Raw genomic sequence first — 27,342 nt, 5'->3', positions numbered from 1 at the left:
ATACCAGACTCAAAAAAAAAAAAAGTCATTTTGAGATAAGAAAAATAAAACAGAAAACACATGAATTCACATCAGCATCGAGTCGCCAAACTGACCGAATTCTCCTCCGCCGTGTTGTTGGGATTGTAGCCGCAGTCCATTATGTAGGCGTCCAGGCTGCTGGGGGGCCAGCCCTGCACAGTGCAGGTCTTTGACAGATTACCTGAGGAGCAGACACGGGAGAATTACCGCCGTTTCACTGTGGCGCGATGACGTCTCTCGCACGTGTCGTGTAAAAGTAGAGCAATGAGTAGGGCTGCTGAAAGGGGTATCAACAGCTCTTACATTTACTCACTCTTAATTACGTTTCTGTGAGATATGCTCGTCTCTGTGGGATACTCCCAAACGCCGAAAGGACAAAAAAAGGGGGGATGGCTTTCCAACTGGCTCTGAGATACAGACGCAGTTCCCATGTGTATTTGCCTCCATCAGTATCTTAATTACTCTCACGCTGCGACCACACACACACACATAAACAAAGAGGTCAAGCAGAGATGTTTTTCTTTGAGGGGGGGAGAGGAGAAAGAGCTGAAGACAAATAGCTAAGGAGTAGAAAGTTGCCCTTCAGTGAACGGATTAAGCCAGTTAAGATTAGCGGTCAATGGAGGAAAGAAGATGACGAGGGGGAAAAAAAGAAGAAGAAAAAGGAGCTTGGGAGAGGAGAGAGGAGATGAGAGGAGTACTGAAGAGTTGAACGGACTGGGAAGATGTTAAGGACAGTAAAGGAGGACGCAGGGAAGGAGGTTTAAGCAAAAAATAAAACCGGGCACACCGGATGAGAGAAGAAAGGGAATATAAAAATAAAAGAAGCTAAAATGTAGAAAAAAAAATAGTTAAGCGGAAACTCAAACTAATGTAGAAAATAATATTCTTTAGGTTACATTAAAAAAAAAGTGAATTTCTGTATATCTGTTATTGTTTTTCATTCTGTAGTTAATCTTTCACCTTCTGTCTTCATTCGTTGTGCGAATGAATTTTTCACAAGCACTTTCTCGTTCTTTTCTCTTTTGCTGCTGAGCTTCATAGAGATGATAAATTAATTTTCCACCTGGCACCTGTCCATACTGTCAAAAGCACAAATAACTGCATTAAAGACTCAGGAAACCAAAAGGACCAACAATCTGGGCTGATATTAACCCCCATAAAAAAAAAATACACCTAACTGATAATGCCAAGTAAAGTATGGCTGACATTTCTGTGACTGAAACACCTTCTTCAATGGTTTTATGTGGTACTTGCATTTTCTAAGAAGCTGAGTTTTATGTTTTGGGTAAGAGCAACAAAATTAAACAGATTTAAACACCTGAAAAGTTTGTGTAATCAGTCTATGTATGAGTTTATGTCTTGTTGTTGTTTTGTCTGTTTTTGTTTATTGTATGTGTATTTAAAAAAAAAAAAACATTACCTAAATTAATTATTTTCTAAATTAAATTCACATGTATACAGATGTACCTGCACCAAGTTAACACAAATCTCTAAACCTATTGAGTATTTCAATAAGAACCATTCCTATAAATATTTTTGTCGGCCATTTTGGAGTAGAAGATAATTTTTTTTAGTATCGCAGGATTGACATACTCTTGAACATGTTAGTCCTCCAGAGGCTGAGTACACACTGATGGGCAACTTTCATTTTAAAGTTCAGGTTCAGACAAGGCTTTACGGATCTCTCCAGGATGAAGTTTGCGTCAGGTTACCAGAATTAGTGAACAACATGGTGTGTGTTCTCCTTATTGGCTTTGTTAATCATTGATGGAGCTATAACTCATCAAGTCTTGCTCTGCTTCTCATCAGTTCATCACCCAGTGGTGAGCTCCAGCTGCAGCAAAATCTACTATTCACCATTTTCAGCAGCAAATAGTCTGAAGGTTTTTGTTTTTTCTAACTCAGAAAATTTGACTTGAAGTAAAAATGAAAAATGTCACCGTTTTTGGTATCCAGTAAAAAATAAATTAGTTTAAAAAAAAAGGATACATAGACTTTTACGAAAGTGATTTACATGTAAGACACCGTTTTTAGTCCCTGTCAGATAACCGTAACATTAGCCTAGCCTGGCTGAAGTTGTGAGAAATGATGACGATTTTCTGCGCTGTAGTTTGCCTGTAGTTTTAGCAATGGCAGAGGAGGAAATGAACGAAGCAGTTCAGACCGTGCTGGCCGGTGAGGTTCATAGTATCGCATGTCATACGTCACAGCTAAATGTTAGCTACTGGGTAAAATTTAAAACGTCAACAGAGTCCACACCTCCAGGAATATCAATAGCAGAGTGTACACACCTTCTGGACGAAGCAAATAACACAGAACAGGGATTGGGTTTTTACCAGCCAGGCTAACAACTAGCTAACCATTAAGTAAAGTTTGCTTCTGGAAAGCGAAACTCTTGACAGTTGGAAAACCAGTGGGATTTTCCAACTGGGGATGTTGAGCAAATCCCCAGTTGGAAAATGCCTCTCACCGGAGTAAAGCTTCCTTTTCAGGATGCTCCACAGATTTTCGATGGGATTCAAATCTGGTGAACAGGCTGGCCATTCCATAATTTTCCCATGCTTCGCAACAACACTCTGCAAATATTCGTTGGTAAGCCTCGCAGCATGGGATGGGGCATTACCATGCGTGAATACCATATTTTTCCGGAATGACAATTCCTTCTTCTTGTGCCAAGGTTCCAGGTGCTCCTTGAGGAAGTCAATGTAGAGTTTGGCAGTCATTTTCACCCCATCAGCAACTCTGAATGGTCCTACCAGCTCGTTTCCAATGATTGCCGCCCAAAACATCACACCACCACCTCCTCCTTGCTGACGCCTGATTCGATGGGGACGTGGACCCTCCTTGCAATACCATCGTCTCCTCCATCCATCCATCGGATCCATCAAGGGTCGCTCTACACTCGTCGGTGAACAAAACTGTTTGAAAATTGACTTTCATGTGATTTCTTGCCCACTCCATCCTCTTCTTCTTGTGAACATCCTTTAATGGTGGGCGAACTTCTGGTTTTCCACCTTCCTCAGGATACGACATCGAGTTGATTTGGGTACATCTGGAACGTCTGCGTTTTCAAAAACCTCTTTGCTAGTTCCAAGAGGGTTACGGCGGATTTCTCTCTTGATTCTACTCATTGCTCGATGCGAAACAGGTGCTATCTTACGAATCTTCCCTTTGTCAGAACGTCCGTTGAAAAGTTAGGGGTTATTCGCAAATATTTTGATGGTACGATGATCACGGCCCAATTCTTTGCTTATTTCCAAGGTAGATATGTTATTATGAGGCCTTTGAATAATTTTAGATTTCTCAGCTTGACTCAAGGCACCTCCACGTCCCATCTTGCATATAAAGTTGGCACATTGCACCAGACGAAATATCATCACAATGGCTGCCGTATGTTTACCATTATGCAGAACAGCTTAAAATTTTAGATCTGCGCATGTGTCAGTATTGCCATATAACGTGCCAAGTTTCGCAAATTTTAATTGAAAACTATTCCAGTTAGAGCAAAAATACCGATTTGCATATAATTCTGGCACGCAGTAAACCTAAACTTTCTGATTAAACAGAAAGTTTAATATTTTACACTAAAACCTGCTGCATATCAACTAATCACAGAACTGTGTGGAACATCCCAGTTATATATACAGTATATATATACATATATTAAAGAAAAAAATGTAAAAATCGGACCTAAGTAGGTCCAATTGACATGTGATTTGACTTCCCTTTGTTGTAAAACCTATTGAATTGAAATATGACAGTTCTTCCTGGTAGCTCTCTATTTAGGCCATTAATCATTAAACAGACGTGTGTCTTGCAACATCAACACACACCTCACTTTGTGTTCTAGCATCCACAATCCTGCAGTAAAACAAATCATTGTTTGTTCCTCAATGCGTCGTTGCAACATTTCCTTACCTCATTCTGTGACGGTAAGAAAAAGTGTCACGCGCCGGCGACAGACTAATCCGATTGCTTCAGGTTTGACATTCCTGACATTTCTCAACCGTATCACTTTACTCTGCCTCTATCAAATTAAAGCGCAGTTGGTGAAATGTCAAACAGTTCCAGAGTGTAAGAATGTTTTCGGCATTAAAACTTTGGTCAAATACCTAAGCGGCATAATGCAGAGAAGAACGAGGCTTAGCTTCTTCAAACAATACGACAAGACACAAAGGAGGAGATAAGCCCCCACTGTTTCAGCCAATGCTACCGCTGGATTTGGCCTGTTTGAGGGATTGCCAGAAGAATGCTTTCATCGTTCCCCAAAAAAGCAAGACGCCGAGCATTTTCAAAGCCACGCGTGACAGTCGAGCCAAAATTAGTTCCTCGTAAAATAACAGTTGCATTTTTAGCCTCGTTAAATCAAAAATCTTTGTCAGTATAATCTATTGAACTCCGTTATCATCTCTAATTAGCTCTGGGAGGATGAAGATGGATGTTAGAGGAATTACATCAGCATCAGCAGTTTTATGGCACGCAGGTTGACGTCCGGGCATTCTGTCACCGAGAGCCCGGAGAGAAGGTGAGACTCCCGAGATGAATGGCTGCGTGTTTGCGCTCAGCCTACTAGGTAAAGAGTTCATGAGAATGGCAAGCTGTCGTAGTTCAATTTATGGCTTGGCCCCTCGACGTCCGTGGCGCCACGTTTCGTAATGCTTGTTTTTACTGCGTGAGCCTTATAAAAAGAACGGCTCGGGATGTGTCAATAGCTCCGGCCTTTCACAACTGTTCCCGACGGCACAGAGCCGAGCAGCCCTCTTTCCACATTTTCTAGAATACACACACAAACAAAGGAAAACACGCAAGCAGGTAACCTTTATGTTTCTGCAAACTCTCAAGGTGAATGAGAGCAAATGGACAAGAGGTTCCACAGGTTCAGGATGTATAAAAGCCCAGACATTCCCTACTTATATGGCTTGCACCAATACGTTGATTTACACATATCATGTGCAACAAGTAGTTTCTCTTTCTGTTGTGAGGTCTGATCTTCATCATGTCCTGAACCATCTGGGCCTAATTGATCCTATGAATCTTTCCTTCCATCTTTTCCCTGGAGTGCCGTCTTGGCCTAGGTCACACCAGCTCCCATCTGGGTCAAAGCAGAGCTTCCCACAGAAGCCTTCTTCTCTCAGCTGAACTCTTTGTACGCCCGTCGTAAATCTTAGGTCGGGACCGTTTTCATTCTCCAAAAAGTGACATGCAAGCAGGAGATAGATTGTTCCTGCTGGCTCTAGATTAAACATCTCGATCAGAGTTTCACTCACTTAGAGCGGACATTTCCAAATGCTCCTAAACGAAATCCAGTGCAACCATTTTCATTACCCTTTTGACTTCCTTTGTAATAACAAAAGCTTTGGAGCCATAATCGCACGAAAAGGTGGATCTACAAAGCACTGAGTAAGTATTACAAGTGGACATTGCCCTTTGTAAGAAATATTGAAAACCATGTATTATTTTTAGTATTGGGACTAAAATTTATCATCAAGTTAACTGCAAGGTCTGTATTTAATGAATTAATTGATTAAAACTAATTCCGTTTTAATTGAAAACATATTGGCAAAATAAGCAACATTTTCAATTTTAAAAGCCTTTTTGCTGCTAAATTATTGATTAACTAGACATTTGAGTTCAACAAAAAAGATATTTATTGTTTTAAATCTGCCATTTAGGTTATGCAATCATCAGCTTGGTGCAGTGCTGAACCCCTGATCGTTCATGGAACTTCCTTGAAAATGTATTATTTGGGGCGTAGTGGCGTAGGGGATAGCGCGACCCACGCTTGGAGGCCTTGAGTCCTCGACGCGGCTGTTGCGGGTTCGATTCCCGGACCCGGCGATATTTGCCGCATGTCTTCCCCTTTCCTGTCAGCCTAGTTTCATATAAGGGACATTAGAGCCCACAAAAAGACCCCCTGGAGGGGAGAAAAGAAAAGGTTTTTTTGTTTGTTTTTAGAAATGTGGACTGTGGAGAGAGTTGGGGACGTCAGTGCTGCTGCTACGTGTTTAGCATTGAGAAGCTATTTTAGGCTTGAATAGCTTTGCTGATAGGCTAACTGTCGTTTTGGCAACAACTTGCACACAACAATAATCTTTTCCAGCGTCCCATCAGACCGTTTTTTGAATCAAATATTAACCCCCAGTTGGCCAAGAGAAGCGACTTTTATGTCCACCGCTGTTGTTTACGGAAGCAGTCTATTTAATCAATTAATCTAAATTAACTGTAAAACAGCTGAAACACTGACTTCCTTTAAATCTCGACTAAAAACCCACCTGTTTAGAGTTGTATTTGAAACGTAATCAATTACAAATTTCATGATGGCACGTGACTTAAAGTAATGGTTTGATTGTTGATTCTATGTTGCGTGACTTTGTGTTTGTAATGATGTAAAGCACTTTGAAATGCCTCGCTGCTAAAATGTGCTATACAAATAAAATTTGATTCATTGGTTGATTGATTAACACACTAAAGTTTTCCCTAATTATTTTTCCTTCAAATTCACGTTTATGAGTTATTTTGTATTGGTAACAGACCTTTACTAGTACAGCACTATATCAAGTGAAGTGTTTTACCCAAAGACACAACGACTGAGATGCACACCGCTGGTCTCTCACATAAAATACCACAAAAGTACATTTACGTCTTTATTTATGATGTAAAAAAAAAAGTGGAAATAGTTAAAAGAGTATTGCTACTTTGTAAGAAACTTTATGTATAAATGTGCATCTATTCTTGTAAGTAAACTTGTAATGTGCGTGCACATCGTTCTGTCCTAAAAATTGTAGAGAATGATAAATAGGAAAGAGAAGAGGAGCAAGACGGTAAAGGAGGTTGTGGATCGGAGCAGTAGGGCCTCAGAGCAGTGTGGGGAATTCAGCCTGGTAAATTAGTCACAAAAACAGAGATCGACTCTATAGATCCACTTCTAGTGCAGCAGGAAGCAGCTGTAGCTGTTGTGGTTGATGGCCGCACAGGTATTCACTGCCTTCCTTCAGTAAAGTTGAACCTTGACCCCGGCTCGGCGTTACAAAAGTCAGGATCTCTCTCTGTTAAACGAGTGGGTGGTCTTCAGGGACACAACCTGCCTGTCACAATGAGACCTTCGTGTCCTAACTCTTCACTGCAAGGAAGTGAATATATGACAATATATTCGAGCAAATCTTATCTTGTTAATGATGAGCAATGGCTATGAGACCATGTCATGTTAAATCTTTTACTTTATCTCAAATCACAGAACCTTTCCTTCCTATGTGTGTTACTCTTTCGCTTATCCATGGTTAATTTACAATGAAATGTGAAATATCCCAGCATGCAAAGGAAAACAAGAAGTCAATGCATCATATTGTAAACATTAATAAATTCATGCAAGTGTCAAGTCAACTTGTTACTTATTTCTTGAATTCTCTTTTATTGTTCTTACTTTTTGTAATTTCTTGGGTGTGTTTTCTTTTTTTTTTTTATCTTTGTACTATGTATTCATATTTAAAGATACAAAATTGGTGCACCAACATAAAATTGAGGCTTTTCAGCTTACAGAAGACAAATAAACAACTCTTTCAAATATTACAGCATAATTACACTAAAATGACCCAGTGTGACAATTAGTGACAAGTGGAGAGATGCAGGGAATCATTTTCGGAAGGACGGCCCACACAGTCTTACAAATCAGCCAGCGAATTCCTCGTCCAGGGGATAGTTCGCACATAATTAGCGTTGCATCCCCGCAAGGCTTTCACACATCAAAGAAAGACACATAAACAGCATGTCTTCTTTGATGGTGCTGCAAGAAGATCTTGTTTTGTTTCATGTCACTCGGATGTTGGGATGACGGTGTGTGACCGTGGAGCAGAACTACATCATACGTCTGAACCAGCGGGATGCTCTGAGCGCCCCGTAGTTCCGCTTTGCTTTCTCGCATATTAAGCACGACGATGCTGGCAACAGCCGGTGAGGTGCGAATATTTGCAACTAAAAATGGAGAGGGAGTGAGATGAGTGACATTCAAGTTTCGTCTGTTATCTCCCGTCTAGAAAAGAAATTCAGACTTGAAACACTAAAACGCTGGTTTTGTTTTATTGAACAGCAGGCAAGAACCAATAGGTTTGTGACAACAGCACAAGATCTGACATGTGACTGACTGAGTTGAGATGTGTTTAAGCTGGGGAGGGTGATTACAGGTGAGTCCAATAACTGCGAAAATATGAGGAATATTGTATGACAGATACAGAACTAAGAAAACACGACATAGTGCACCGGAAAATATGTAAAGTACGCTTGATAAAGACACTTCCTGTTGCAGCAGATTATGATTGTTGCCATTGATAACGGGTGTAAAAGAGGAGAATATAGAGGGTGGAGCAAGCTTGGTTATCAGTCAGCTGAATCTGTAAGCTTGTCGTCTTTAAAACCAGAGTTGTGCAACGTGTCCAAATAGGTGCATTTATGAGTTGTACATTAAGCTTGTTTTTTGAAAAATTTTGAACTTATTGACTGTGACTTTTACATGACAAATTTCAGCTGCGTTTATCTCGGCACCATGAGACGATTCACAGCTAATTTTAGCTTCTTAATGCAGAAAAAAACTGTGACATCTCCACATGAAGATACAAACTTAAGGACAGGACTGTGTGTGTATACATGTTCGTAGATGCAGGTCAGACAAGCTGCGTTTCCACTGGCCATAAAATAGCGCAAAATGGAATTATGAAAATAAATTTGCTCAACGGAAATGCGGCAATTTTGAGAAAACTTGTGTTTTTCGCTAAACTGTTTCTGAGCTGGGATGAGGCAGATTTTGGACTGTATCCAAATGGGATCAACAACCGGATGTTACTGCTGGCGATGATGGCACCGCATTAGTTTTTAATGACGTATTGCATGAACAAGCTTATTTATGTGTGATTTTAATTCAGTTTCTTATTTAATGGAAACACCGCAATTGGGAAATTGAGTTTCTTCGACATTGTTTAATATTTTTGGGGCACGTTTGTAATGGAAACACTGGTTGTTGATATTCTATGCCTCTCCAATTTCTTTAAGCTTAACTCTGTACACTGAAAGCCATTTAAATTGATAACTTATGCTAAGGTTTTCTTTCTGCGCCCTTGTTGTTGTGTTAATGTGTGTGAACCTGCTGCAGGCAGGGAATGTGAATTTGTTTGCAGGCGTAACAGAAACGAACAAAGGAATGCAGCCTCACCCTGGTGCACTGTGTCACATTTAACTTTTTTCTTTGACTGTCACACAGGTAAGTATGGCAGGAATAAGAGTTCAAATGGTGTTTTTATGTGATGATTGTATCTACTGACAGGTTTAAACAAAAACCAGGATCTTTCTAAAAGACAAATGCCATTCTTGCCCTTCTAAAAATCCCTTTGGACTCCATAAGTTTAGATTTATTTTGCTTTCTGACATTAGGAGCAAAGAAACATGTAGGTATGTGAACAGCTACATTGGGAATTTATCTATATTAAAGTACAGTTTGTGTGAGAAAAGAGAGCAGGAGAGATTTAAAATGACATAAATAAACTGGCAATGCCAAGGCCACCTATGCTATCATAACAAGTACGCTAACTATCTGATTAAATATCTAACAATGTGAAGCTTTATTTGAACATGAACTGGTTCGTTTTAGACTTTAATTCAGAATGCATTGCTGCTGAACTATAAACTTGAATTATGTTATGACTGAATTAGTTCTAGATAAGCGTGAATTTTCCCAGAACAGATTTGAGCGCTGACAGAGGAAGCGTTGTTTGTTTGTTTATCTTGTTCTGCAGAATTACCCAAGACGAACAGCAGTAGATTACCACAGATTATAACATCTTTTATGATACACTGTGCATCAGCGCAACAGCGACTACACCGATAACGCTTGGACTGATAAAGTTCAATATTTGAAATGGGTCAAACCAAGCAAACCTATGTAATCTACCGCAAAAGGGAAACTGTCAGGCTCTTTGAAATATTTAAAGACCCTGACTCACAATAATAAATCAAGGCGAATTTCACCGCCGTGAGAAACAGCAAGACTGAGTCATCGGGCAGCCATGTCGTTCATGCACATGAATAATCAGAATACAAATGATTCCTAGTGAGAAATGAACCTAAGCCAGCACACGAGGCATATTCAAATGTGCAACGCGAACCGCAAACAATGGTCCATCAGCAGCGATGCAGTACAGATAGAGTGAAACACCACAGGCCAAACAATCAGGTTATTAGTTTGGACTAATGTAATCTACTTCAACAGTTGTTGTCCTCCTAACCTGGATAACAATATAAGAAATGTTTAAGAGTGCATTTAATATGTTATTCCCTCAGTTTTATCATTTTAACCCTTTGAAAAAAACACCGGATTATGTTTTATGACCCCCAAAACTTGTATTTAACTTGTAATATAATCCATGTGCAGGTGTATTATCACAGCCAGAATTAAAATGTGAAAAGTCACAGCTTGCCACTGGTTGGTGATAGGATTTTCTAGCCTAGTTCAATAAACAAAGCACAAATTTCATACACATGTACAAAACCGCACAAGATTATCTCATTTTCTGTCATTTAAAAACAGAAGTGCAGCTTTTATTTACACTGCAGTACCACACCCTGGAAAACACTTCCTCACCTCTAAGCTTCACTTTTCATGTTTTGCTTTGCAAATCTAAATAGAAGGCAAATGAACTTCCTGTGTTTCTTAAAGACGTTTCACCTCTAATCCAAAAGCCTTCTTCAGTTCTGAGCACGGCTGACAGAAACATGCCTGTAACATAAACTACACTAATATGGTGCTATTAGTGTAGTTTATACACTAATAAACTACACTAATACCACCATATTAGTATCAGCCAGAAAAGTCACTAAATAGGGTAATTTACTTGTTTTATTTGTTGTTATAAGTCATTTCAGTGCAAATCTGCTCAGAAATGTGGGAAAACTGTTTTACAGAAACCATAAGGATATTAGCAGACGCTTCACACCAAACACAATTAAATTCATAAGGTGGAGTCTTACGAGGAAGAGCATTGCTGGCGAAGTAGAAGAGATATTTGGGGCACGGGATGGTGACCACCTCTCCGACGTCGGCAGAGGGCCAGCAGGCGATCTTGTCCCAAGTGATGTTGCAGCCTACCAGGGAAAACAGAAGAATATGAGCCGAAATGACCAAAAGCGATGCATAATCAACAGAGGGAACACTGTACAACCAAAGGGCTCAAGATCAGGGCGTTAATGACGAACGCCAGCCCGATTAAGCTGAAGATGGAGTTACCGCGGCAGCTGAAACATGTAACGTTTGCTGCCGTGGCTCGGGTCCGTGACGGCGGACAGCCTGAGGTAACACAGTGTCACCATGACTATTAAAGCAGCTTTCCTTCCTTCGCTGCTGTTTGAATTCAGAAGATGAAGCCGTAACTTTAGGGATCAGGTCGCCACGGCGCCACACCTGCTCCCACGACCTATCGAAACACTACCCTGAGGACACATTCGAGATGGAGTTTATTCACTGCAAATCACGAGTAAGTGAAAACGCTGATGAGAGTTTAATGACTTTTGTGTTGTGTGAAAATGAGCAGTCTCCCAGCGTCTCTCGCCAGTGTTTCAGTCACACTCGGTGAAATCATAAGCGAGCCGAGTGTCATGGCGTACTGTGTGCTTTCCCCCCCCATCACTTCGTCACATGTAATTCAAAACCTGTCAAGAATAAAAACAACAATTCACCAAATTGAGGTTCTTTGTTGCATATTCGTTGGTTGATTGTTTCTTTTGTAAAAAAGTGATTCGTGTAAATGAAAGTTCTGGCTCGGGTGGATTTGTTTTGCTTTTCCGTCCCAAAGGAGCGCTCGATTTGCTTACAGTGCGAGGTGATTCCAGAAAATTTTAATTAAGCTTCAAGCGACTTTGATTCTTCCACATTTTGTCACAAATACAAACTCTGATGGAAACTTGCAGGAATTTTCTGTGACGGGATAACATCACAGTTTGGGGCGTGTCAGAAAGCAGAAAAACAACAACTAAAAGCAACAAAGTAAAATGTAATTCTACAAATAGAGAGTGAATACTGTTTTTTGTTCCGTATCTATGAAATATTTACATTGAGATTAAAGTACTGAAATACACACAGGTTAAAATAATTTTTAAAAAAGCCTTCAGAGGACATTTCGCTCTACTGGATTTTATTTAAGGGTATCAAGGTAAAAGGCCTGAATGCAATCCCACTAAATAATTCTAATAATAATTTTTACTACAAGTTTGAAAACAGTACATAATTTTTATCAATAATTCCTTCCACTTCTCAGTTATGTAAAGTGGAACGAAGACATGTGAACGCTGCAAAAAGAAAAACAAAATCTAACCAACTATTTTTGGTCTATATCTTAGTACATTTAAAATAAGACAAAACTAACTTGCAAGTAACTTTTCAGCAAGAAACAGGAGAGTGGTTTAGGTCAACAATTCCTTAATATTGAGAAAAAAGTACTATTTCCATTAGCCAGTTATTTTACTTATTTTACCCATGTTACAAGTAAAATAATCTTCCAACGCAAGGAGCACTTTTTTCATCAATGTTAAGGAATTAGTGACTTAAAACACTCTCCTATTTCTTGATTAAAAGTTACTTGTAAGTCAGTTTTGTCTTATTCCAACCGTGCTAAGATATTTGCACTAGAAACAAAAAATACTTGGTAAAATTTTGAGTTTTTCCAGTGAAAACTTTGGAAAGCTTTGGTGTGCTGCTCTGTGTTGGCCTGTCACATAGAAATACATTGACATCCATGGTTTTTAAAGTGACAAGCTAACGAGATATGAACACTTGTGCGAGACGTCGGAGAGTCAAAAACAGCAATGATTGAACATGATAACAAGCGGGAGTGAGGTGGACTGGTGTTCAGCCATGCAGGTGAGAACGTAAAGCCAGGTCTGAACGGCTTACAACCCAGCTCTGTGATGCGCAAAGGATTATGGGACAGAATAATGGCAGCCACCAAAGTGAAGTAAAACTAAGCACACAAAGTACGGCGCCCACATACCTGTCGTGTTGTTCCCAACCTGAGCTTGGCACATGGCTCTCTCCTTGTCTATTTCCAGAATCAGGCCACACATCGGATTCTGCGCCGAACGCACCTGCAGACACAACATTTCACTTTTGTCTTCTCTGCGTTTTCCGGGAAGTGCTGTGCAACACGAGAGCTTTGCATAATTGTCCACACACCTTGAATTTCTTTTCACATTTGGTCGCTTAATGAAGTAATTTTGTTGTTTTGTATCATCTTTGTTTGTTCTTAGTTAGACAAAATTAGCCATCGATAAAAGAAAAATAGCCTTTTGTCTAATTCCGTCGTATTTACCAACATGTTAAATAATGTATATTGTCCCCAGAAAATAAATTAATAAATAAATGTATTTTATCAGCATTTTTTTTTAATGACAAACCAACACAAACTGGTGGAACAAGTGTGTGTTTTTTTTTTAAATAAAAATTTCTCACAAAACATTTGATGTGTTGGAGACAGCTACAAGTCTTTACAGTCTATTCTTCCTTGCTAACTAGCTAAAACTCTGATAAACTGGACAGAAAGCATCTGCGAACTTCAATTTTCTAAGCATTCTTCAGATTCGCCATTGGATTTATGTCTGTTCTTTGACTAGGCCGTTCTAATGCGTGAACACGCTTTGATCCAAACAGTTCTTGTGTAGCAAAAGCCGTATGTTTGCATGGATTTCCACCTACTCCTACTCCTACTCTCAACTCTTTTGCGGGTTTTCTTATTGAAATCTCAGATAAGTAGCTCCATCCACGTTCCTATTCAAGTTGGAAGAAAACCAACCACACCAGCATAACCCAGCCACCACCATGTTTCACCATGGGGGACAACGTGCTCAGGTTCATTAGAAGTGTTAGAATTTTGCCTCTCAAAACGTTTTTACTTTTTTTTTTTTTTTACCCCCTCTATGACCTTGGGACTAATTGTGGGTTTCTTTAAATATTAGGAAAACAAACCTTACTATAGTCCAGTGGTTCCCAAAGATTTTCTGGGGCCTCCTATGGATTACAATAACTCCCCCCCCCCCAAAAAGAAAAAATAAAATCAACTGGGCACACACGTTGTTCAACCAGACATAAACCTATACACATATTTTGTTTTCAAACTCCACTGAAGTTTATTTCACACTTCAGTTTGCAACAAAACAAACTACAAACCATCTTTACAGTAAAACACTTTTGGGTTTTTTGGGGGGGTTTTCATCCATAATGCTTCTCGCAACCCCCTGCAATGGCGCTGCGCCCCCTCTAGGGGGCGCACCCCACACTTTGGGAACCACTGCAACAGTCCAAGTTGTCACCTGTGAAAAGCGTGGGCTGCTCTCTGGTTAATTTGTTTGTTTCCACCACAGACAATGTTGGCAAGATTTCAATGGAATCATTACCGTAGATAAGGCAAAGCTTTTTCCTTGGCTTGACAACGAGAAACATTTGCATACACCTGCAGACAGTGTGTGTTTTCCATACAAAGCCGACACCAATTGACCCAGCTGGCGAGCTGACCTGGTTTGCGTGCATTCACAGTCCGATTATTGTTCCTGAAAAGCACAAAGTGATGTAACCTCAAACACTCTAACTGTATTTCGAAGTTGTTTCGAATACATCAAAATGTGGTTTGTTTGCTGGTTTGAGTTTCTGAAAATAACATGTCCACTTCAGGTTTTCCATGCCCCGTTTCCACAATTTTGACAATGTGGCACATTAGTGGTTTTCAATCATTTTTAAAAACTTTTTTTCATGTTCAATGGCTTTTAAAGGCACGTGATTGCGCTGGGTTTTATTCCAGGGCATCAAAGGGGACTGAAATACAAATTCCTGTTGTTATTTTTGTGGGAGACTCCTCAGGCGTGAACACTTTTCAAATATTTTTGATTAGGTGGCATCTCTAGGAAATTAGTTGCACTGCGATTTACTTTGGAGCAGTGGTGAGCGTTTATATAGTTCATCATTTATTGCAATACATTTTTATAATAAGAATTTAAATTTATTGTTGTCATGAAAAATTCGAATGAATGATGTCAAAAACAAAAGTGTCTGTCTTGATCGTTAGTCTTACTATTTTCTCCACTGTTTGTTCAGTGTGAGTTCCAATATGAAAATATTATCAAATACAATAACTGTGCGCATGAAATCTAAGCGTAATCTAAAAAGTGGGAATATTTTTTCAAGAGCGGTTTTTGTGATTGTTGTGTCAGTTACCTAAAAAATAAGTTCTAAACAGTTTGTATTGTCACCTTTTATCACAATAGTACAACAAAATCTCGTGATAAAACCTGTAAGTCCACATCGCCCACCCCTACTTTGGGGTACCAGAGTAAAGGGGGCTCCATGCAACGCACGTCACTCCTCTTGGACTTGCTTTCAATAAGTACTCAAGGTGTGAAAATACTAATCTATTGACTTCTGAAGGAAATTGGTTGCACAAATGTGATTTATGGCTATCGCAGTAAAGGAGGCTGCACACAAAGGCATGCCACACTTTTCAGATTGACTGGCGCACTAGTTTTTAACTAGGGGTTTCAGAGTTAATGGGGCTGCATCCAAATGCCACGGGTTATTTACTTGCGGAAAAACTCGATACTTTTACAAGATACTCCACAGAAGTTTTTTTCATGGCGATTTGTTGATTCTGCTTTGCTGGATGAGTCTTTCCTTTCATCAGACTGATGTAGTTGACCACTAACAGGGCCCATATGAGTCCTGCTGCTTCACTTTCTCTTCTGTTATTTCCCACAGTGATGATTTGGCAATGTTGACAGTGAGGGATGAGAGTTCCTGTTAAGTTGTGCAAGTAGTGAGGCGGGAGGATGATCTCACGTTTAGAAATACCCTGATTTAATTTCTGTTTTCCGTTCATCCAAAGAGCTGAGACGCACTTTCTGCTGCTCAAAGAGATCCGACCTCCAGCTGAATTCCGGGCCGATCAGCGGATGATGATGGAAGTGGAAAACCAGGGAGCAGAAGAGAGACGAAGGAAAGGTCGTTGCCATGGTTTCCCCGCTGGATGACTTCTCTAACCTTGGTCATGTAAAGAAACTCAAAATACGCAGACGTCACTGAGTCACTGGAGGACTGCGGCTTTGAGTTGGAGGCAAAAATGAACTGAGAAGTGAGAACTTGGAGAGGAAATGGAGGCACACACACACACACACACACACACACACACACACACACACACACACACACACACACACACACAAAAGATATTAACATCGCGTCCCGGTGATAAAACGACGGTAAAATCGCAACATTTCCATCCACAAACACGGATCAGTGTGTGAAATCAGATGATGATCCGCGGAGCAGTTTGGTGCGCGCTACATCCAGCAGCCACTTTGGAGACCATCTGCATATAACACGAGTTACAACCAGACGGTCAGTCTGACATCTCCCAATGTAGCAGACCAACCGACGAGAGCGCTTGGAGAAAAAAACGAGCGAAAAGTTCAAGTCGTGAGAAAACTCAGAGAGTTTAAATACACTCACCAGATCCAACAGCGCGCAGGACAAAAACAGGCAAATGCTCCTAGAGAACCGCACCAACATAATCCTCTAAATCAACCAGAAGATTAAATATATATATATATATATATATTTTTTTTTTTTTAAATATGAGGAATGTTAAATAAGTCTTCAAAAAAATCTGTGATAATCCGAAGCAGGTCTTGAATGGGTCGCTGTGTTCTGTGCGCTCTGCGCTCCTGGTGGAGAGATCTGCTCCGCGCCACAAGTCTTCCTCCTCCTCCTCTTCCTCTTCCTCCTCCAGTCGAATCAAACCAATGAGAAATCATCGCCGAACAAGGTGCGTAAAAAAAAAAAAAGAAATTAAAAAAAACCCCTTCCAATAACAGACAAAATGTCCTCTCTGTCAAACATGTTTGGGGATTTTTGTCACACGGACACATCGGTGTCGTCACATCGTCTCTTCTAATTCAAAAAAGAAACATGTGAATTTGCGGTCTGGGAGAGAAGAGCTCTGTTAGGAACAATCAGATCTTGATTATTAAGGGCTTTTATGTATTAAAAAGAAAGTTGAAAGAAAGTTCTGGATTTAACAGGGAGCCAATGGGCGAGCTAAAATATGAAGGAATGATTTTTATCTTGTTTTACTCATCAGAACTCTCGCTGAAGAGTTTTAGATAAACCGAAGATATTTATTTATTTATTTATTTATTTGCCCATTTCTTTTTTTACTTCCTGACAGTAAAGAATTACAAAAGTCCATAACCTTCGTGGAGCAACAGGTAATCCGTGAGGACATCCTGGTTCAAACATTCACAGGCAAACTGCATTTCTGGACAAGACAATAATCTTATGTTTGGATGAAAAACAGGGAGCAAAAACTTCTTCATCCATTTTTTTTTTTTTTTTTTTTTTTTTTGTTAACGGACAATAGGCCTACATAAATAAAGAAAATGCTTTAGTGACTTTACAGGACAAATCCATTGAAAAATCTTACGGTTTTTTTGTCAGCTTCTGGGGGGAATAAAATGCTGTATGAAAAAAAAATCTAGCCATCCCTAAACACGAGGATGGAGAGTAAATATCGTGCTAATCAGACGGAAATGACTCATGAAGAATCAGCTGCTCAAAAAATGAATCACCTATTAGAGGTCATCGCTTCCTAAAGTGTTGCCATAACGCACAAGCTGGAGCAACGCAGGGCATGCGGCTCGTAGAGATGCTGATCCAAAAAGGATCAGCTGAGCTGCAGACTGCCGGACAGCTGCTCTGATCCCTCTCTGTGGGCAGCAGCGAGGATAATTACGAAGACGCATCAGACTCGTCGAGCTCAGGATACGAGCAGGCGGTGAAATCACATTCGGAGCAGGGAGTCCCAAGGCGGTGTAAACCAGATTGAGAAGGGTTTGCTGCTCATTTCCGACAAGTGCTGTCATAAATCCCCCAAAACAACCACAACACAACGAGGAGCGCGATTTTATTACAGCAGCAGCTCGCAGAAATGTTCCAGAAAAAGCAACAGCTTTGTTAAATATATAAGGTTTCGTACCATAGATTCCCCCACCACCACCCACCCACCCTTTTGTCGCGTTATAACGTTTGTTATAACACAATGAATATATTTTTAGATTTGGCCTGGAACACTCTAAAAACAATTGCAACAAATTTTCTTAGAACTCCTCTAACTTTAAATAGAGCCCACCTCAGTACAAGTCCAGCTGTTCTGCTAACAGTTTCATAAAGACCGAGGGCTGGTCAGGGACAAAAGTTGTGACGAAGCGTCAAAAAACTGTCCACGCATGTCTTAAATTTATATATTTATTTATTTTAAATTAAGTTGTTCTTTAATTCGTTATTCACAGGTCTTACATTTTGTAGAGGCATGTATATTTAATGTACTTTTTTTTCTCATGGGTATTTGCTGTCAGGCAAAAGTTTGAGCCGCACGCAAACGTTTTAATTTCGTTTTAGTGACTCGAGATGAAACAGCTAACTAGCTTGCTAGCTAGTTAGCTGTATCATGAAGAAATGCCAATTTATCGGCAGTTGGCTGGATGACGTTCACTGACTCACTTTTGCTGTTAGCCCATACAAGGCTGTGTGACAACAAAAAGCTTTTAAAACTGGGAACTGTGGGGATTAAAGTTGTAGCTATGCAATGTCAAAAGCTCAAACCAGGGTCACAGTTTTTGTTATGCTTGATTGTAATGTAGTAAGTTTTCCCAGTCAATCCCAATAAACACAGTATCGTTCAAGCTAGCATTAAAAAGAAGCCTTAAAAGGTCTTAAATTTGACCGGAGTGAATCAGAGTTAGAACATAAATTAGCATCCCAAACCTTGAGTATTAATGAAGCAATTATTTTCCCCACTGTCTGAAATAAAATTAAAAAAAAAATCAAAATACAAGGATGTTGTACAGAGCAAGTTAAAAACTGAAAAATAGTTGACCCTCCCAAAAAATACTGCTACTTACTAAAAGTAAAAGCATTACAGGGATTATATGTAGATATGAAAAGGAGTTCGTAGTTTGGTTTTGAACTAAGGGAGAGTGTGTGGAAATCTGTCCTTTGTGGAGGCACAGTACAACAAAAGCCACTGTCGAAAGAAAGCCTCAAGTAGATGATTTAAAGTTTCTAGTTCCTGGATAAAGGATTATTGGACTTTTTCCCCCTTGCTTTTGAAATAAGAACATTTGTTTTATTTGTAAACCCCAAGAATCTATTTTGCCCCAATTTATTGCCCTGTCTTGTGGGAATCCTTAAGTAAAGCCCCTGCATTCCTCCATAGATGCTTCACAGCTGTTTTCCAGTCAGGTAACTTGCTGGCTCGTCTGTGGCCATCAGTTTGTTCTTTTTTTTTCTTCTGTTTGACGCAGTCTTGCAGCTGCAAAGTTTCATATTCCTTACTTAAAAAGCCTTCTAACAATGGGCAAACCAACGTCATCCATTCGAATGCCGTTATTCCTTTCAGCGGGCCGTCAAGGACAGATGTACCGGAGATGAAGCAACACCTGAATCACAATGAGTCGTTATGAAGCGACAGAGGAGGCTTTTCGAGAACTGAAATTATTTAATGCACCGCAGTCTCTTTCTTCTCCTCCCCTCTACGCTATAAAAACCCGTGGAGTCAGAGATATCCCTCAAGATTTGCTTCTATTTCTGTGGAGCCGATAGCCAGAAACGCAGTAATCTGCTTCAGGGAGAGAATTTACATTTTCAGTCTCTGTGACTCTTTTCTGTCGTGGAACAGGAATGAAAACGTTGTGTGAGAGTGGCATGCAGAGGAGAGGGAAAAGTGCTGGTTCACATAAAGTCATGTAGAAAAATTAGGACACCCCGTGACAGCCTGTGTGACTTTTAGACGTATAAGGACAAGTGGAGAAGTTGGGAGCCCTCGTTCCGAGCAGGAAGAAAGTCATGTGTTCAAAATGTCTTCCTGCTTGCATGTTCTCCCGGTGCATGCATGGGTTCTCTCCAGGTACTCTGACTTCCTCCCAGGTTGGTTGATTGGTGCTAACATTAGCTAAGCCAGATTTTAAAAATTGCTAACAGAGGCAGTTGCCCAGGGCTCTAAGTTTTGGGGTGGCCCAAAGAAATAGTTTTTTGTTTATACTGCACATGTTCATATTAAAGCCATGGGCTCATTTTGCATGTGGTGTTTTATTAAAATATTGTTGGATTTTTATGAATTGAAACTACACCCCAATATGTCAAAATTAGGAATTTTTTTTTAGACCGACATGTGGCCATCTGCCACGTTTTAAACAAACCATCTATCAATTTGTACCTGCAAATATATAGACCTACCTGTTAATGTTTTGTAATTTATATGAGTAAAACATTTTTCGTTCATGTAAATTACAGCCCAGAGGCCCTTATTCTTAAAAGTCCAGCCCTGAATGTTAGCAATACTGAAAAAAAACAATCAAATGATATAACTAAACAATTAAAACTGAGGAAAATAGCTTTTTGAACCTTTTGTTAAATGTTACAGGAAATGCTTTTTATGTTTGGATCTTGATTTTCTTTTAGAAAATAAATGAACATGTTACTGGGTGCCATAATTTCTTCTAATGTCTGTGTACGGCAGGTGTGTGGTTACAGGCAGGTGATGTTTGCCAAGAAAGAGAAGCAGATTTCTGCTCAGCACACATTGGGAAGCAGAGAATAAGGAAGCCGGCTGAGCCTGACACTTCACTCTGTGATTAATGGCGAGATCGCACTGGTCACCGCTAATCTGCCTGAGTGAAAAGCAATCAGAGGATTAGCTGCTTCAGTGTTGAGACCATGTGTGTTCTGGACCTGCCTCTCTAGGGTAAACATCAGTCTACTGAAATTATACAAAACATTCAGTTTGGTGCGAGACAGCGGCTAACAGTTAGCATTGAGTCGATTTTAATGAGTTATAGATACGGTATTTTAAGTGTAAGGCTTGAAATTATTGTAATTTGTTTCTAATCCACACCTGGTCAACATTATAGAGATGCAAATATAAACCTATACTCAGAAATATTTAATTCTATGCCTTTTAAGAAGATGCAGGTCCACAATCAACAAACTTCTAATACAATCCTGGCTGGATATTTTTAACTTTTAACTTTTGTATCGGCATTAGTAGAGTCAATTTAAATGAGATGGGGATTTTTTTTATATACAAGAGAAATCCATGTTTTCCAAAAACCAATGGTTAACCTGCTTTACCCATTCCAGAACATCTGTGGATATGTGTTCAGGTTCATGGTCCTGTTGAAACACCCAAATGTTTTAACCATCCGATCCAAACCGTAAGAATAGCAAAATTTAAATTTGCTGCTCCTCATATAGACAAGTGACTTGCCTTCTGTACAAAAGCTCAGTCGACAAAAATCAAATATGGCCAAAATGCTACCAAGTGTTTGAAGGAGTCAGGGCGAGGCGTCCAACTTTCAGGCCTAGCGCTAGCAGCTTTATGCTAATGGGGCTAATCTGCTGCAAGCGATTCCTGTGCCTTGGACAAAGCAAAGAGACAAAGGATTCATTCTTAATTCTTCAACTTCACTTCAATTCAACAGGTACTTTGAAACTTACGTGTGCCAACAATGACATCATCCCAAACACACATTGAATTCAATTAAAAATGCAAAAATGACTTTGTTGATTCCAAAGAGAAATGAAATAAACGTGAGAACTGGTGTTGGAATGGATACATCAAGCTTACATAAAGCATCTACCATTATTTCTAAAGAGCCAGAAAATGACAAAAGTATAACATGAATGTCACGTTCTTAGCCTTGATGAGCAGAATTCCAGAAATAGCATCACATAAAAATAAAAAAAGGGATATAGTTGCAGCTCCATGTTGATTAAAGCAAAAGCAGAAAGGCTCGTCTTACCTTTCGCTTAAAAATATCTTGATGAAATTTGGGGAAATATTCTGTTGACTAAGGAGACTAAAGTGAAGGCGTTTTTCTCGTCATGTCAGGTGCAAGTCAAACAGAAGGTTTCAGAAAAAGGAGATCTAATGTGGTGGAGGTAGTTGTGATGGTCTGGAGCTGCTATCACTCTTGAAGACTTGGAGATGCTGTAGTTGATGGGAGAGCAACAAATATTGTAGTTTCTTCTTTTTTGCGATGGAAGTACTCAAAGAAAAGACAACAAAGTGAATCTTAAATCTTTTCTGGACAGTTTAGCCAAACTCAAGATGTTACTGCTAACCAAGCTAATGCTTGTATCGTCAACGCTTCTGAATAATGGTGTGAATATATCAAAGCATGTCTTTATATATAGGATGTAATTATCTCTATAAGTCAGTTTGATAAGGTTCTGAGTGCTCAAATTGGCGGCCCAGGTTACCATAGCGAAGGAAATTGCAGCATTCAGTCTCTTTCAGACTCAAAATTCACTCAAGCTTTGTCTGGAAAACCTGCTATTGAGGAAGGATCTGTAACTCATAATTACATGCTTCAGCAGCCGTGAGCACTTCACAGCTTTTCAGCCCACATTTGTGACACTTTTTTTTTTTTTCGTTTTTTGGTCCGGCGTGAACGATTTGAACATGTAGGTGAACTGCAAATGTGTTCATTTTTATATTTTCCACAAAAGAGGGGGCAAGCTGAAATAAAAATCATTTTGTATTGAAGCAAATGAGCCAGATGGTGTCATCTCTCTCATGTAAAAGCTGGAATTAGAAAATGAGAAATATACTTACAGTTGAAATCCGCACGAGTACTTTAGAAACACTCCAATGTCTGTCAGAAAAGTTGATGGAAATCTAAAAAATAAATGCATTGTGACTCAGTCTAGAAATGATCCCAGTCATAAATGCATCATTCATGCTGGCAGGTTTACCCAGTAACACACCGACAGAACAAGAAGAAGAAAGCACACAAAACTAACATGGAGTGGTGGTTGTCTTCTCAGAGCACTGAGCACAAGGAAGAACATTAGAGAGTTACTTAAAGAAGTAATTTAAATTAGAAAAAAAAAGAATAATTCTTGCACCTTTAGACTTTTTATATATAACTTTGCAAATAGTTAGAAATTTGTCAGGAACTCTAAAATATTATTCATGAGAAGCATTTTCTCTTTTTTCCCCCCACTAGATTAAAAGGATCAAGTAATAAATACTTTCCACTAAGACTGGAAGTCTGTAATAGATTATTATTATTATTATTAGTCTGATGTAATTTTATAATATTGTCATTTTTTTCATTAGCTGTGAAACATAATCATAATTAAAATAAATAAAGGTTGGAGAATATCTTTCTGGGCGTTATTCTTCTCTATAATGTGTTTCACTTAGTAAGCAGAGTTACTGAAATCAATGAACTTTTCAATAATATCCATAAATTAGAGTATCACAGGACTTTGCAGGTTAAAAACAAATGGGCAGACACTAGAAATGTTTAATCATGTGTAGAAAAATTATTTTATTGCCACGCATTACTGTTTAAATAATCCATATTATGATATTAAACACTGAATTTAGACAGTGCAGAGCCAAATTCTGACAAAATACCCGATTATTTATCCTTTAAACGGAATTACGTGAATGAAAATGGAAGAACTTCTCACGTCGCTGCTGCCACCTGCTGGACAAGAGAAGTACAGCTGGAATTCTATTGGTTGAGCAGACGTGACGCCATCAAGAAAACAAGGAATTGAAACTACAAAATAAGCCTTTGTTTCATTTTCTGTTGCTCCAGCACGTATATGTGACTCCTTTACCCTTCGGTTTTATTAGATAAAGGTTTGTTTTTAACTTATCCTGTTTGAAACCATAATACAGTGTAATGGGTCCGTTTTAAACTCATGTTTTAACACTGCCATCCTCAACATTTTCTCTGCTTTGCCATGCAGGTTGTTTTAAACTGTTTCACTTTCCAGGTGTTCAGCTATGGGTGACTCTTCTCCAAACCCCTTGGTGTTGATCGGTATGGGCACTAGCATTGCCTTCTCCGGTTTGTTTTATAAGCTCTACCGGGAAAAGAAGGAGGAGATAAAAATGCTCAAGGCAAGTTTGGCCTCTCTTATTAATAAGACAGCTCTGCCTTGTTTCATGGCGACTGAAATTTGTTTTTGTCACCTTTTAGAAAATCCCAGTTTTCAAACCTGATGATCATTTACTTAAAGTGCTGAACGCATCTTCGCACAAACGACTCCAGTATGTTGCTGTTGAAGGTAGAGACCTGTCTAATATTATTATTATACTTTTTACAATGTGAAGTTTTTGAAGACTTTCAGTTTTGTGACTGTCTGTATGAAGGCGTTGTTCAGGCTGATGGGGAGGTCCTGCAAAGCAAATTTGTCCCTCGATGCCATGGTGTGATTCAGAAGGTTGTGGTGGAAGAGCGCTGGAAATACTGGAACTATCTCACCAGGACTTGGTAACTATAATTCTCTCTCAAAGGTTGAGATTTTGAATATATCGTTACAACTGCACCTTTCAGTGGATTTTAAGGACCGCGTAAATGTAGGCTGGCCATTGCTGCTTGACTCTCATCCCCCTTCAGTGCTCTATCTGGGCTTTCTCGTTTTGAGTTGGATTTCTCGGCTACAATTCCAACCGAATCATCAAACAGTTGGAGAAGTTGTGATTTTCTGTGCTGTTTTAGAATTGTAGTCTGCCTGTAGTTTTAGCAATGGAAGTGGAGGAAGTGAACAAAGCTGTTAAGTCTCTATAGGTCACACTTCCACATATTGAATCAGCATTAACAGCCACCTTGGTCAGCTCCACACTCTTTGCAGTGGAGGATGGTTGCTTACAGAGCAGGCAATTTTGGGTAAGCTTCATAGTGTCAAAACGGCGCATTGTATGCCTCACAGTCAAACGTTTAGCAATTGAGAAAAGCATAAAACTTAAAGAGTTCATGCCTCAAGGAAGCAATTGTTTCTCAATGACTGATGGTCTAGAGACCGTCTGGAAGAAGCAAAGTCTAGCTTGGGTTTTACCAGGCTAGCACAATTGTACTACAATACTTGTAGAAAGACTTTACAGCAGCTTTCTCCATTCTTTGGAAAATAGCTCAAACTCAGGAAGATAAGACCGAAAGCATCTGAGAACATTTATTTCCAAGTGTTGCGACAGATTCTACATTTGGTCTGGGTTATTCTGCCACACATAAATATGTTTTCACCTAAATCATTCCACTGTAGCGCAGCTGGAAAACAAAACCTCTGTTGCATCAGAGGAAGCATGATGCTGCCACCACCGTGTTTCACAGCAGAACTGAAGTACTCAGTGTGGCACGCAATGGTATTTCTTTGCAGTGCGTTGCCTTTTCCATGTTTTTCTTGTGTACTCTCAACAGACTTTCCCACCTGAGCTATGGATCTTGAAGTTACTTTAATGTTTCTATGAATTCTAGGTTTTAATGAGCAAGAAAGCTAAAACTATAATCGCACTTCGAAGCCTTTGCAGCTATTTTTTGTGGCTTTAATGTGTGTTTGAAATGTAGTTTTCTTTCCACTTCACAATTCCTCATTATATTCAGTTGGTCCATCAAGCTAAATGTCACTTAAATGTAAATATCAGTAATTTATTACAGCTCCTATTTCAGGAACTCCCGGACAATCAACAAGAATGAGACCAACAACTCTGTCCCCTTCAGTTTAGTCCAGCCCGGTTCTTACATCGCCGACGTTCACGTGAAGGTGCAGAACCCCCTGGAGGCCTCGGGGTGCCACATGGAGTGGGTTTACTCCAAAATGAGACGCGCTCAGGAGGGTCTGGCGGAGATGGTGGTGCAGGGTCTGAGTGGCGAGAAACCTGTGGCCATGGTGGAGAGCGAACAGATGCTGCGTGTGGGAAGCAGCCTGACGGGGTTCGGAGAGGTGGTGCTGGAGGGTGGCCGGGTCGTCAGCCTGCGGGCCCCGCAGGACGGACGCAGCTACATCCTGGTGCCCAGCGACTACAGGAGCTTCATGGACAGACACGAGGCTTCGGCCAGCATGTGGAAGACGCTGACGGCTATGACCGGCCTCACCGGGGCTTCTCTGTTCGCCGCCGTCTTGTACAAAGCGTTCGGAAAACAGGACGACAGATCCAGATAGGCGCAGTGCTGCTGGTTTAAAGCTCTGCCTAAAGTTTCCACTCAAAAAAGAACAAAAATCAAGACCAAAAAAACCCACTATGCATACTTTCTATTCCTAATAATATTGGAACGTTTTTTAAAAATTTGCACAAGTGGACCGATTTAAAGCTTTTGACCTAATGACCTTTGGCCTTAATGACAGTTAGTGCTATGATTAGTGGCTACCGAGGGTTATAATGCGAGTACCGTATTTTCCGCACTTTAAGGCGCACCACATTATAAGGCGCACCTTCAATGAATGGCCTATTTTAAAACTTTTTTCATATATAAGGCGCACCGCATTATAAGGCGCATAGAATAGACGCTACAGTAGAGGCTGGAGTTACGTTATGCATCCATTAGATGGAACTGCGATAAAGGGGATGTCAACAAAATAGTCAGATAGGTCAGTCAAACTTTATTAATAGATTACAAACCAGCATTCCGAAAACTCCGTTCATTCCCAAAATGAATAAACAGCTGTTTTATTATTTTCCCCGAGGTAAAGTAAGTGACGTGGTATTTTCGTGACACAGTTTATCTTTTAACAACAGCAAGGTATAACATATAGTGGAGGGGAACTTTTCCTCGATTCAATAAACACGTAAAAAACAGTCTGATACTGTTACGGTAAATCAAACGTTAGTGCAATCACAATATATATCCACTTCCGCACCATTGATTGGTTCATGTTAAATTCTCTCGCTGCTGCTCTATTCCCGTGTTCTACTGCGTGACTGATCGCCTGGAGCTTAAACTCTGCGTCGTAAGCGTGTCTCTTAATAGGAGCCATTTTGGGGTCTTTACACAAAACCCAGCGTGCACCGCGCGCTTCTTCTTCTACGGGGGAAAATGAAGTCGGCGGCTGCGTACCGTAGTTGCGAGACCTGTTGTGGCTCAATATTGGTCCATATATAAGGCGCACCGGATTATAAGGTGCACTGTCGGCTTTTGAGAAAACTGAAGGTTTTTAGTACGCCTTATAGTGCGGAAAATACGGTGTATTAATTGATGTGAAGCAACACAAGCTTTAGTTGCATTATTTTTGGGACATTTTTACTGCTGCTTTTAAGTCAAGGGAACAAGTTTTTCTTCTAATAAAAGGTGTACCTTTAAAAACATTTTTGGTGAAATTTGTTTTGCAGCTTTTCCTGCTCCAAACGGTATCTACAGGTTTCAGTAAGTAAAATTTAAAACATTAAAAACTTTTAAAACTTTAATTAAAAACTTTTAAATTAAACTTTAGATTCAATACCGAAAAACCTA

General features: G+C 39.8%; 2 protein-coding genes across 3 annotated transcripts in view; one reads left to right on the top strand and one right to left on the bottom strand.

Moving 5' to 3' along the window:
* LOC102234040 (vasoactive intestinal polypeptide receptor-like) overlaps positions 1-16,827 on the bottom strand; it is a 30,565-nt gene extending 13,738 nt beyond the window's left edge. The window contains exons 1-4 of one of the 2 annotated variants that reach the window (XM_023335666.1): positions 16,550-16,827; positions 13,050-13,143; positions 11,035-11,148; positions 96-202 (exon numbers count right to left, since the gene is read on the bottom strand). In XM_023335666.1, coding sequence (XP_023191434.1) covers positions 96-202; positions 11,035-11,148; positions 13,050-13,143; positions 16,550-16,609 — 375 coding nt within the window. In that variant the 5' untranslated portion in view covers positions 16,610-16,827. Of the gene's footprint in view, positions 1-95; positions 203-11,034; positions 11,149-13,049; positions 13,144-13,231; positions 13,250-16,549 lie in introns of those variants that run through there. The other variant, XM_023335668.1, reaches the window with a different exon arrangement.
* A 6,832-nt stretch (positions 16,828-23,659) lies between these two features.
* Positions 23,660-26,356, top strand: LOC102216524 (mitochondrial ubiquitin ligase activator of nfkb 1-A-like). The gene is made up of 5 exons (XM_005809244.2): positions 23,660-23,753; positions 23,891-24,017; positions 24,097-24,184; positions 24,270-24,390; positions 25,564-26,356. Exons 2-5 carry the CDS (start codon positions 23,901-23,903, stop codon positions 26,054-26,056), a joined length of 819 nt encoding a protein of 272 aa, XP_005809301.1. The 5' UTR covers positions 23,660-23,753; positions 23,891-23,900; the 3' UTR covers positions 26,057-26,356.
* Positions 26,357-27,342: the final 986 nt, after the last annotated feature.

Source organism: Xiphophorus maculatus, chromosome 6 (assembly GCF_002775205.1).
Source record: "Xiphophorus maculatus strain JP 163 A chromosome 6, X_maculatus-5.0-male, whole genome shotgun sequence".
Classification (NCBI taxonomy): Eukaryota; Metazoa; Chordata; class Actinopteri; order Cyprinodontiformes; family Poeciliidae; genus Xiphophorus; species Xiphophorus maculatus.
The sequence above is the reverse complement of the archived record's forward strand: the minus strand, read 5'-3'. Positions and strand labels throughout refer to the sequence as shown.